General features: G+C 36.6%; 2 protein-coding genes across 2 annotated transcripts; one reads left to right on the top strand and one right to left on the bottom strand.

Moving 5' to 3' along the window:
• The first annotated feature begins 817 nt into the window (after positions 1 to 817).
• On the top strand, positions 818 to 3,372 carry LOC104105245 (auxin-responsive protein IAA14). Its single transcript, XM_009613502.4, has 5 exons — positions 818 to 1,239; positions 1,507 to 1,742; positions 2,400 to 2,535; positions 2,627 to 2,688; positions 3,026 to 3,372. Exons 1-5 carry the CDS (start codon positions 980 to 982, stop codon positions 3,061 to 3,063), a joined length of 732 nt encoding a protein of 243 aa, XP_009611797.1. The 5' UTR covers positions 818 to 979; the 3' UTR covers positions 3,064 to 3,372.
• Positions 3,373 to 5,455: 2,083 nt separating this feature from the next.
• On the bottom strand, positions 5,456 to 8,799 carry LOC104105246 (small ribosomal subunit protein uS19). Its single transcript, XM_009613503.4, has 4 exons — positions 8,666 to 8,799; positions 8,430 to 8,575; positions 8,080 to 8,137; positions 5,456 to 6,002 (listed from the first exon to the last, which is right to left on the bottom strand). Exons 1-4 carry the CDS (start codon positions 8,666 to 8,668, stop codon positions 5,754 to 5,756), a joined length of 456 nt encoding a protein of 151 aa, XP_009611798.1. The 5' UTR covers positions 8,669 to 8,799; the 3' UTR covers positions 5,456 to 5,753.
• Positions 8,800 to 10,933: the final 2,134 nt, after the last annotated feature.

Genomic DNA, 10,933 nt, shown 5'->3' with positions numbered 1-10,933 from the left:
CATTAATCTTGATCATCATTAAGCAAGTCATTACGAAACTAAACTTAACGTACCTAAATTCAGGCCGGGTTGATGATTGTGATGAAAAAGAAAATGGAACACATGAAAACAGATGGATAGAGTTGCAAGTGACAATACATAATGAATCAAGTCCTACGTACATAAATTAATGGAGTTATCGGTATATACTTTCAATAAGAAAATACTCTCGTTTTAATTATATCAATATATAATCAATATTGTACATAGGTGAGCTGATTGATCATGGCTCTTTATTGGACCACTACTCATTTCAGCCTCATTGTTACATTAATCATGGCATTTCTCCTCCTAGTAGAGTACTTTTCATTATTTTTCATTATTCCCCATCCACTTGACATATTGTTAAATAAATAAAGGAAAATCATTAGGGTATCCTAATTTTTACTCCTAGAATTTACATATCTCCAACAAAAGCAAAAGCAATAATTTTAAACAATTACAGTATTTTTTTCTTTTTTTAGTTTAATTATTCTGTATTCGAAATTAATGTCCACTTACTTCATAAGTATTTAAAGGATGACAAACCACTTCTATCAGAAGTTTTTAATCTAAATATCCAACGCAAAACCTTTAAGTAAATTAAAGTGAAGGATTCTCGCTCATCACGTCACATTTCTTGAATGTACAATTATAGTTACTATATGCCCTCTAATCCTTTAAAGAAAAATACACCCTCTGATCCCAAGAAAATCAACATACCAAATATGTCCACGTGCCACCAAGCCATACGATTGTAATGTCGTAGAAAAATTGAATAATTGGTATATATGCACATAAATCCATATACATGCTCTCCTTATTTGCTAGAACTACATTATATACCTTTGTGTGAGCGTATCTATCTCTCTCTTCAATGTAGCTAGCAATCATTTTGCATATAAGAAAGAAAAAGAAGTTGCCATTATAATCAAGAAAGAAGAGGTTGTGTAATTATTTGATGGAAGTTAGCCGGAAAATGGACTTGAATCTCAAGGAAACTGAGCTATGTTTGGGACTGCCTGGTGGAGAAGTAAGAGCAGCTATTGCTGATCAGAATAATATTGATTCCATCAATAAGAAGAGAGGATTTTCTGAGACTGTTGATCTGAAACTCAACCTTCAATCCAATGATTCTTCTGGCTTAGATCTGAAGAAGGATAAAATGAAGAATCCTTCCAAGGAAACTTGTAACAAGGACTCAGCCAAACCACCGGCAAAGTAAACTCCTGTTTTTCTTCCTTTTACACTTTCAGTACATATAAGTCGCGGATAAAATTGTCTATGTGTGACTTACCGGTCATGGGTTCGAGCCGTGAAATCAGTCACTAATGCTTGCATCGTGATAGGTTGCCTATCACACCCTTCCCTTGGGGTACGGCCCTTCCCGGACCCTGGGTAAACACGGAATGTTTTATGTACCGGGCTACCTTTTTACACTGTCAGCACATAAAAGTTGACGTAATTCTTCAATTTATGAAATTGCAGGGCGCAAGTGGTGGGTTGGCCACCAGTGAGATCTTTTAGGAAGAACATAATGGCACAAAAAGGCAGCAGCATTTGTGAAGAAAGTGAGAATTCGAAGGGAGGAAGCAGCAGTGCAGCATTTGTGAAGGTCTCAATGGATGGCGCACCTTACCTTCGAAAGGTAGACTTGAAGATGTACAAAAGCTACCAACAACTCTCTGATGCTTTGGCCAAGATGTTCAGCTCCTTTACCATGGGTAACTCCCTCCATTTTCTATATTTTCAACAAATTAGTGGAGTATATAATTTAACATGTCGTAGCAAGTAATTATTAATTAATTACATTTATTATTATGGAATGTTATCTGAAGTTATCTTTTAGGTGCTAGGGTAGAAAGCCTTTTACCACACAGAATTAAATTGAACTCGATCTCCTTCAAGAATTATTAACTGAGGAAACTGGAGTTCTTTTCCACCAGACATGGTCGGATTTACCTTAATTAAGAAATCAAACTTTCTTATAGAATGGATGGAGGGATTAATATGATATGTCTTTCTTCAGAACATCCCATTTAAAGATCTAATGGTGAAAATCTTTAATAACTAAAATCATAATTAATGCATGTAAAGTTTCTCAAGAAAATGTCATATTTGAGGACAAGTAACAAAGAAATTAATGTAGCAAATACCTTCTCTCTTGATATCCACTAAGGTAATAAGTTTATTATGCATTTTTAGAAGAGAATCTTGAAAATATTAAAGGAAAAAAGTTAGATCTTAGTATATCATTGATCATATGGGTGCATAGAGTACAGCCTAGCTTTTTAATACAAATATAGTGCATCGGTTATAGTGTGCGATGTTTTTTAAAATTCCACTAGTAAATAATTATGGGATGCATATTGATACAACAGGTAATTATGGGGCCCAAGGAATGATAGATTTTATGAATGAGAGGAAACTGATGGATCTCCTCAACAGTTCTGACTATGTACCTACCTATGAAGATAAGGATGGGGACTGGATGCTCGTGGGAGATGTACCTTGGCAGTAATTTCTTTTTTCCATTTTTCTCCTTAATTATAATCCAATTATATATAAACATATTCAAATGGGAAATTAATCATATGCTTTTATTCAGGATGTTTGTTGATTCATGCAAGCGTTTACGCATAATGAAAGGATCTGAAGCTATTGGACTTGGTATGGGTTTTCCTTTCATTTCTTTCTAAGTTACAACAAAATTACTATCTACTAATTATATTATCTGTTTTTTAAGTTTTTTGTAAAAACAAAAATTATAATATTAGTGTTATAACAGCATTTGTTTAAACTACTCCTATCTTTTATCTCTCGTTAAACATCTTATACTTGATACTCCACGACCACTAGTTGGAACAACAAGGGTAAGGATTAAAAAAATATTGTTATAAATGACGTCTTGCTTTTTTAAAACGTTAAATAGTTTTAGACAGATTAAATTTACCAAAATGACTAATATTTGAGATCAGATTCCTAATTATTATTTTTTGAACTTCAGCACCAAGAGCCATGGAGAAATGCAAGAGCAGGAGCTGAAAATGTTGATGAAGCAGTTTAGTTGAGGAGGAAGTTGTGGTTTCCATGTGTCTGTATTTTTATTTGATGGTATATGTAGATAATTCAAGAAATGATCTTTGGAAATTTGTTGTGGAAAAGAAGCAGCAATAAACAGAAAACCCTAATGTCTGGTTTGTTTATTACTAATGGGGCTTTAATAATTGTCCCTCAATTTCTTTCTCCTCTTTGGGTGGTTACGTTGTTCTTGTCCTCGCTGTTATATATAGTGATTTGAGTGTTTTATTCCTTCATTTAAATGACATTTTTCCAGTAACCGGATTTTCCGCATCATGTATCTTAATTATTTTAATTTATTCATCCATTATATTTATGTATAATCAATGCTTATTTTATCTTATTATTATTATTATGAAGTCTACATTTTGAGGAAACAAGGCCATGTGCACGTTGATGGGAGTTCCCCCTCCCGGCCAATTATTTAATGTGATGTTTATTTAGTGAATTTCCCTTGAAATTAAATATTATTAATCTGACTCCAGGTACATGTAATAGATGGACTCCACGGCTTTTAATGAATTTGAATTTTGTAATGTGTGGACTGTGGAGGATGATTAGGAGCACATGCAACTAGCAACTCTATAATACTCTCTTCCGGTCCAAATATTAATTACAATGTTAGTTATCTTGGCAAACTGAATATTTGATGTTAACAAGTTGCTACAATTATTGTGGTGTTAATTATGTGATATGAGCAATTAAGAAAAGCAATAACGGGTAATTCAGACAAACTAAGACTATACACAGAAATAATATGCACCGAAGAGCGAAGATTGTTGTAAGTGATTTAATATTCATGGGATCACTACACTGTCAATAATTAACTACGTAGTATGTATTAATGGCAACGTCAATGGTTCATAAAACTTACGATTTCAAGAAGTACTTGACCAAGAAATGAGCAATGAATGCATGCTGCTGGTCAGTTGAATTTGAACTCTCTATTTCAATACATATAGAAGAGCTGCTTCAAGAATTTAATGCATTGTTCCCTCTCCTCCCTTCACCACCCACCCAGAGGCGGATGTAGCTTACTAGCTACGGGTTCAACTTAACTCATAACTTTCGACGCGAAGTAAAAATTGTATGTAAAAATTTATTAAAATTGCAAAAATAGTAGATATGAACCCATAACTTTAAAAATATAATGAGTTCAATATTAAAAATCTTAAAATTGAACCCATAAAATTTAAATCCTGGATCCGCCTCTGCACCCACCCTTCCTTCTTCATTATTCATTCATCCCCTTGTAGCAAAAATATGTATCTTTTCTTCGATCAGACATTGTATTGGGATTTAGGAAGGTCAAGGACTGTATGTCTGGTGACAAATACAATACAAATATTAAATACTAGTTTCCTCATGACAAGTTGGCAAAATTAATTAATGAGTAATAAAAGTGAACCAACCTAGAATCTCCTTTTAACTGCTATTCTCTTTGCATACGTATGAAAATTCCTTGTTACCAGGGGAAAGAGTTGCTCAAGGGTTTGGCACATGCAGCCATCGATTGTTAGAAACATCCGAGAAAGCCTCTATATTCCACCTACACTCTCCCACCCCACCAACTTCTCTCTTCACTGTGTTTTAATTTATGTCTATAATCAAAATGTTTCTATAGATAAGAGAGACGGAGCAGCAGGAGTGGCTAAAGCAGTGCAAAACTGCTTTATTTGCAATACAGAGGAATTTACCTTCCTAGAGTAGATAGAAAACTAGTTGGCACTGATCACTAAAGATTATGCTTTTCCAACGGCTGCTTAGCAGACGGTGTAGCGTCGAAATAAAATGACAAGACCTATACAAGTTCTTCCCATTCTCTTTGTTTTTCTTTTTCTTTTCAACCCCTCATCACATTCTCTTGAAGAAACTCTGGCAATTTTATTAATTCGGATAGCTGCACAAGCATTAAATTAGCTGTCTATCCACCTTTTATGAGAGAGAGAGAGAGAGAGAGTCACATACCATTGACATTCCATTCGTGTCAAAGACGATCATTTTTACTAGTACGAGTCAAGCTCATTAGACACCTTCCCAACATGGCACATGCCATTGACACCAAAATATGTTACAATTTCAATTTGCTTGTGGAAAATTGTTCTATAAGCTCAGCATATTCCAAAAAGAAACTAATAATTCAGAGCACATCCTTCTCGGCATATATTTTGAACTCCAGAACCTTCAAGGCACCATTTAATTCCAGAACCTAAATTATAGGGTAATCATCCTTCCAGCTAAGCACAGAACAACTCTCACATGTAAAGATTTAGGCCAACTCCAACATGTCCCAGGATGCACAAGCTCAACCACAATAACACAAGTTATTCACGAAGAGATCAAGAAAGTGCAAAGGTTCTCACAAAACTATAATTCATTTTAACTGTTAAGAAATCAAGAAAAGACTTGAGTGTGCTGGGAAATCAGGAGAGAACTTGAACATATGGCTTGTGAGTTGTGAGCATCACTCATCAAGCCCTCCCCTCAATTGAGCATTTGAAAAGAACAAGTCTAAGACACCAATGTCATAACAAACAACTAAAAATAGATATTTATCGGCTGACCACTGCCATTTCAAACTCAACTCTTTCATAATATGTGGCCTTCATCAAAATTCTAGTAAAATAAGGCATCAAATAACCTGACATCCCATATTACTTCAGAGGAATGAACCTTGATGAGTGAGTAGCACCAATACCGGGTCTCCCGTGCTTGACAGGCTTGTATGAGATTGAGAACTCAGCCAGATAGTGACCAATCATCTCAGGCTTGACCTCAATCTGATTGAACGTCTTTCCGTTGTAGATTCCAATGACACTTCCAATCATCTCAGGAACAATAATCATGTTCCTCAGATGAGTCTTGACAGGCTCTGGCTTCTCCCCTGGTGGAGCCTCACGTTTCTGCATTAAAATGCTCAAATGAAAAAGGTAGCACACCAAACAAAGATTAAACAATACCATACTATATATGCATATGGAACTCATACAACATTGAAGACTAAAGAAACATAAAGAAAGTAATACAATAAACAACAAGGAAACTTTTATGACAACTACAACACGAGGAGAAAGAAAATATAGTGTGTTCACTCACTTAAACAGCAACTTGGAGAAACAATGTAGACATCAAATTCTCCAGAAACCAACTAAAGCAGGAAAAATACACGGGGGTGACTTGAACCACACATAAAACCACCCTGGACTACCAGCCAGAGCTTAGTTTCAGGACAAGCAACAGCCTAAGGTGATTCTTCTTCTACCCTATGATGTAATTCATCATAGGGTAAAACTCAATGAGTAGAGTGAGCCCAAAGGAGCATCTTATTAAAGGTTCTCTGGATCAAATTTAAATATCAAAGGTTAACAATAGTAATTTCATGTTTTCAACTAAAAACAGATGATGAAATCAATTTTTTGATTTTTTCCTCAACAGAGCTTTTCTCATGAAAAAATGGGACAACTTGTTTTCTCAATCCTACCTTAGTCTATGCAAGCTAATCACTATGTACGTTAGGGGTGGCAAATGGGCGGGTTGAGATGAATTTGGGCAGGTCAAAGTGAGTTGAGTAACTAAATGGGTCACTGCCCAACCCTACCAAAAGTTTATTTGGGCTAGAATGGGCTGGGTCAAGATGGGCTAACCCGCTCATCTTCACCCACCTAAATCCATCTTTTATGTGATTTATTCCGAGCTTTACATTTCTGATACACATATATATTAGACGAAATGTGGTTAGTAACCATGCGGCTCATAAATACATTTCTTATACCAATCCTTTTAGAATAATAAAAAAAGAACTTCATTTCTCTCATTTTGTGAGACAAATATTTAGAAAGTGATTATAATATATTTTACATAAATTATAAATTTGTAAAAAGTGTGTGTATATATATACATACATACATATATATACCAACACACTACTAAAATTATTTGCTTAGTTGGCGTTTTGGACTTACAGTTTGTTTTAAAATAAATACTACTAACCTTTAAAATGAGTTCTTAAAACATTACTCAAAAGCACATTGTCTAAATTAAAAAAAGCACAGTTTGTTTTATATTGTCGAAAAAAGCACATTTTTACTCATAATTACCTCAATTTATCATTGTTTAGTACTATTGGTCCATGAAGACTGGGGTATTTTTCACATTCATAAACAATTTGTAATTAATGAAAATTAGTAAACTTTGTTTTGCTAACGGAGATCCCAGTCAAGAAACCCATCAAATAGATTACTAATTTATTTCAACCTAATTAATGTTCAGTGAGAAGAAAAATAAAATACTATTATTGAAGCGTTATTTCTTAGGTGTTGAAGAAGAAAGAATTGATATTAAAGTATAGCTCACAAATTAAGAGATTAGAGGAGTAACTCTTTCACTAAAAAAGAAATAACTCATAGGCAATTGTGAGGCAGCAAAGGAAAGATAGGACAAAGGGGGGACGACTTTGTGGTGGAGCTACACGGGTTACATTTGGGCTATCTGACGGGTTAGTTTGGGCTATTGCATAGTGATGGGTCAACTTGGGCACAACCCAAATAGACCCAGGAGTAAAATAGCTCTTTGCCCAGCCCATTAAACTTTAGGCGGGTAAGGCGGGTTAGTTGGGCTTGGGCTTATTTTGATAGCCCTAATGTACGTCAAGGACAGATTAGGATCCAGACCACAAGAACCAAGTAAAACTCTGTTCTATGCTTAAAGCAACTTTTTACTCATATGCTTCAAGCATTCTTTGAGTCCTGTGTTGGAGGTTTACACTAAAGACGATTGACCATTGCAGCCAAATACAGTAAACGATCTTTCCAAAGTTCTTCTGCCCATACAGCTAACATTGAGAAGGCTATACAGCAACTACTCAAGCAGTAACATATACCCAGACGTCATATAAAAATTGGTCAAATGGACAAACTAAGAAAATAAATGCTGTGAAGGGAACAAGCAGCTGAAAAAGGAGTAATAGTTCATAATGCCTACCGCCTTGCGCAGCTTCTTGATCAAGGCCATTGGCTTCCTCTTCAAACCTCTCTGGAACCTACAACAAATAGGACCCGCTTATTATTAAGGGCCACAAACAAACCTAATGAAGCTATCAATAGAATTGTACTCCGTCATCCTAATTCGCTTGGCATTTGTTCGACTAAACAGAGTTTAATAAGGGGAAAAAATTCCGCGCATAAACTAAAAATTTATAAAGTACTACGTATAAGACCCTTGTATCATCCAATCGGACATAAAATCAAGTGAATGTTCAAATTAATAAGTTAGTCTCGGTGCTTAACCAAAAAAAGGGAACAATGAGCAACAAATTGGGATATATAAATTACCTTCTGCGAGGACGAGCATTAAAGAGCTTAACAAGCTCGTCAGTGGACATGTCAAGTAAAGCATCGAGATCGACGCCTCTGTAACTAAACTTCTTGAACGTCCTCTTCTTTGGCTGTCCTGCCGTCACATCGGCTTCAACATCCGCCTATAAAACAAACAACTGTAAGTACATGCAAAAATCATCTGCTGGGTAAGTATGAATGCTTTGCAATGACGATGATACGAAGAAAGTTACCATGGTTGTGGAGATGGAATTGGCAACCTAGCAACGAAACAGCTCGAGCACAGTACGGGCTAGGGTTTTCCGGAATACATATCACAAGAGGCTGAGATGTTGGGGCTAAATGGGCCTTTTGATGGATCTGCTGGGTAAGTGAGTATAATCGTTCTTAGGCCGGCCCAATGTTACGGTCCACTGGATTTTTACATAAATAGCTGGTCTAACTTCATCTTTACTTTTTTTAACCAATATACATACATTATGTATTTATTATAAATAATTATACAAATATCACACATTGAATAATATATATTATATATCCACTAGCTATCTTTAGTTTAGGTGTTGGGTGGGTAGGATTTAGGTTAATTCTTCTTAAAAGGGTTAGGAAATCCTACAAATTTCACCGGGTGTCCCTTTTGATGCTATTTTAATTTATTTTTTTTAAAATCAATGACGTCTGGATCAGCTTGTGTACCTTGATTAATTCTACCGAGTGAGGTCCAGTTTTAATATTTTTAAAGCTTTAATATATACTTTGCTTTGTAATGACGCTTTTAATATGTAAAATGATTTATGTTTACCCTCAAATGCGGATAACAATTGAATTTATAAGTGGTTTTAAGGATACGCGGAATAATTTGATATAGAGCAATAAATTGAGTAGAATCGAAGAAACAAAGATAAATTAAATTCAAACCACACGAGTAAGATAGTTCGAGTCTTAGTGAAATAGTCACCCTCGAGTCGGGCTCACCACGGCCGGTACCAATGAAAAGGAGCAAGAGCTAGTGACAGAGAAAATAATAATATATTACTTTTGAGTGCGTGTTACAATGTGTTTCATGAATTATCAGACCCCCTTTATATAGTAGGGGAGTCCTACTTTATGTACAACTCTATAAAAGTTAAAAAATCTTTCTATTTACTGATTGACGGTTTCCTATCGATACGTGCCGAGATCCCCGCCGTGATATCCCGTCGGTCACGGATATTTCAGCCTTCTATTGGCTATGCTTGATTGTCCGACAATGTTCTTCGAAATCGTTCGAGGCTAGGACCGATTCCGAAACCATGATCTTGACATTCTCGAGGGCAGGCGTCATGCCCCCAGATTTTGGCTCGGTGGGACTTTTGACTCGATTTCGGTCCCTTGCCACTATGACTCAAGTCTGGCATATCTTTTCAGAGGCCGGGATGCACCATGAGCTTGATTTCGCCCATATACAGATAGTCCCCTCGTTTCTCGGAGAGTAAACGACGAGAAACGACCCGAGCTTCCGATTCTTACTTCGATACATCGTGACATAAATGACAAAACATCCTAAACGTCTTTCAGTCAAGTCATAATGGCATTAAATGCATGTCAGCCGCCGATCGGCCGTCCCTGAATGCGAAACGTCGCTAAGCTACTATAAATACCCCCTCCTTTGTTCATTTTTACTTTACATCAAACCTTCTACCCCCGTACCCTCCGAATTTCAATACTCTTTAGCATTTTTACCCCGGTTACTCGAGGTCCTTTGCAAGAATTTTTAACCATCTTCTTCTCAAGCCAAAAATTCTAATCTTTCAACTTCCTTTCTTTCTTCATCTTTCCTAGATTTTCCTCTATTTTTACTTTCTAAAGGAATGGCAAAGACTTCAAAAATCGTTCCCCAGAAAGAAGCTTCTTCTACTTCGTGGCCGGCTACTGAGGTCAAGGGGACCGCTCCAAGCGTGGCCATTGATGAACCAGTACCCGAACCCCCTTTGAAAATGTTCATCCCCGGGGGATGCTCGGTCAACGATGATTTCAAAGTTGAAAAGCCTTCCTCCGTACATGGTCGGTGTGAGGAGGTCTCAAGATACATCTGCTCGATTACCGAAGAGGTCCTCCCTACGGTCCGAAAAGACTATCTTGGGCCGATAAAGACATAGTGGTCCCCAACCCCAAAGAGGCCATTACCACCTATGTCTAGGGATATCTAAGTGTTTACACTTATCCCTTTACATTGGGCCCGGTAGACCCCGTCATTTTAGATTTTTGCAAGAGGTACAACTTATGCCTAGGACAGATTCATCCATCACTCTAGAGGATTACGATCCTCCTCCGATTTTTTGTGAACAAAATCGATGGGTGCTTGTTCACCATTGACCATCTACTCCGCTTATACAGTCCCCGAATCTTCCGGGGGGGCTGATAAAGCTCGTGCGTCGGGCCAGTAAAGCCCTGTTCTCAAGTATTGATGAAGACCGAGATTGAGGCTGGCAAGGTCATTTTGTTCGAGTGAGGACTTCGAA

The sequence above is a fragment of the Nicotiana tomentosiformis genome, chromosome 6 (genome assembly GCF_000390325.3).
Source record: "Nicotiana tomentosiformis chromosome 6, ASM39032v3, whole genome shotgun sequence".
Classification (NCBI taxonomy): domain Eukaryota; kingdom Viridiplantae; phylum Streptophyta; class Magnoliopsida; order Solanales; family Solanaceae; genus Nicotiana; species Nicotiana tomentosiformis.
The sequence above is the reverse complement of the archived record's forward strand: the minus strand, read 5'-3'. Positions and strand labels throughout refer to the sequence as shown.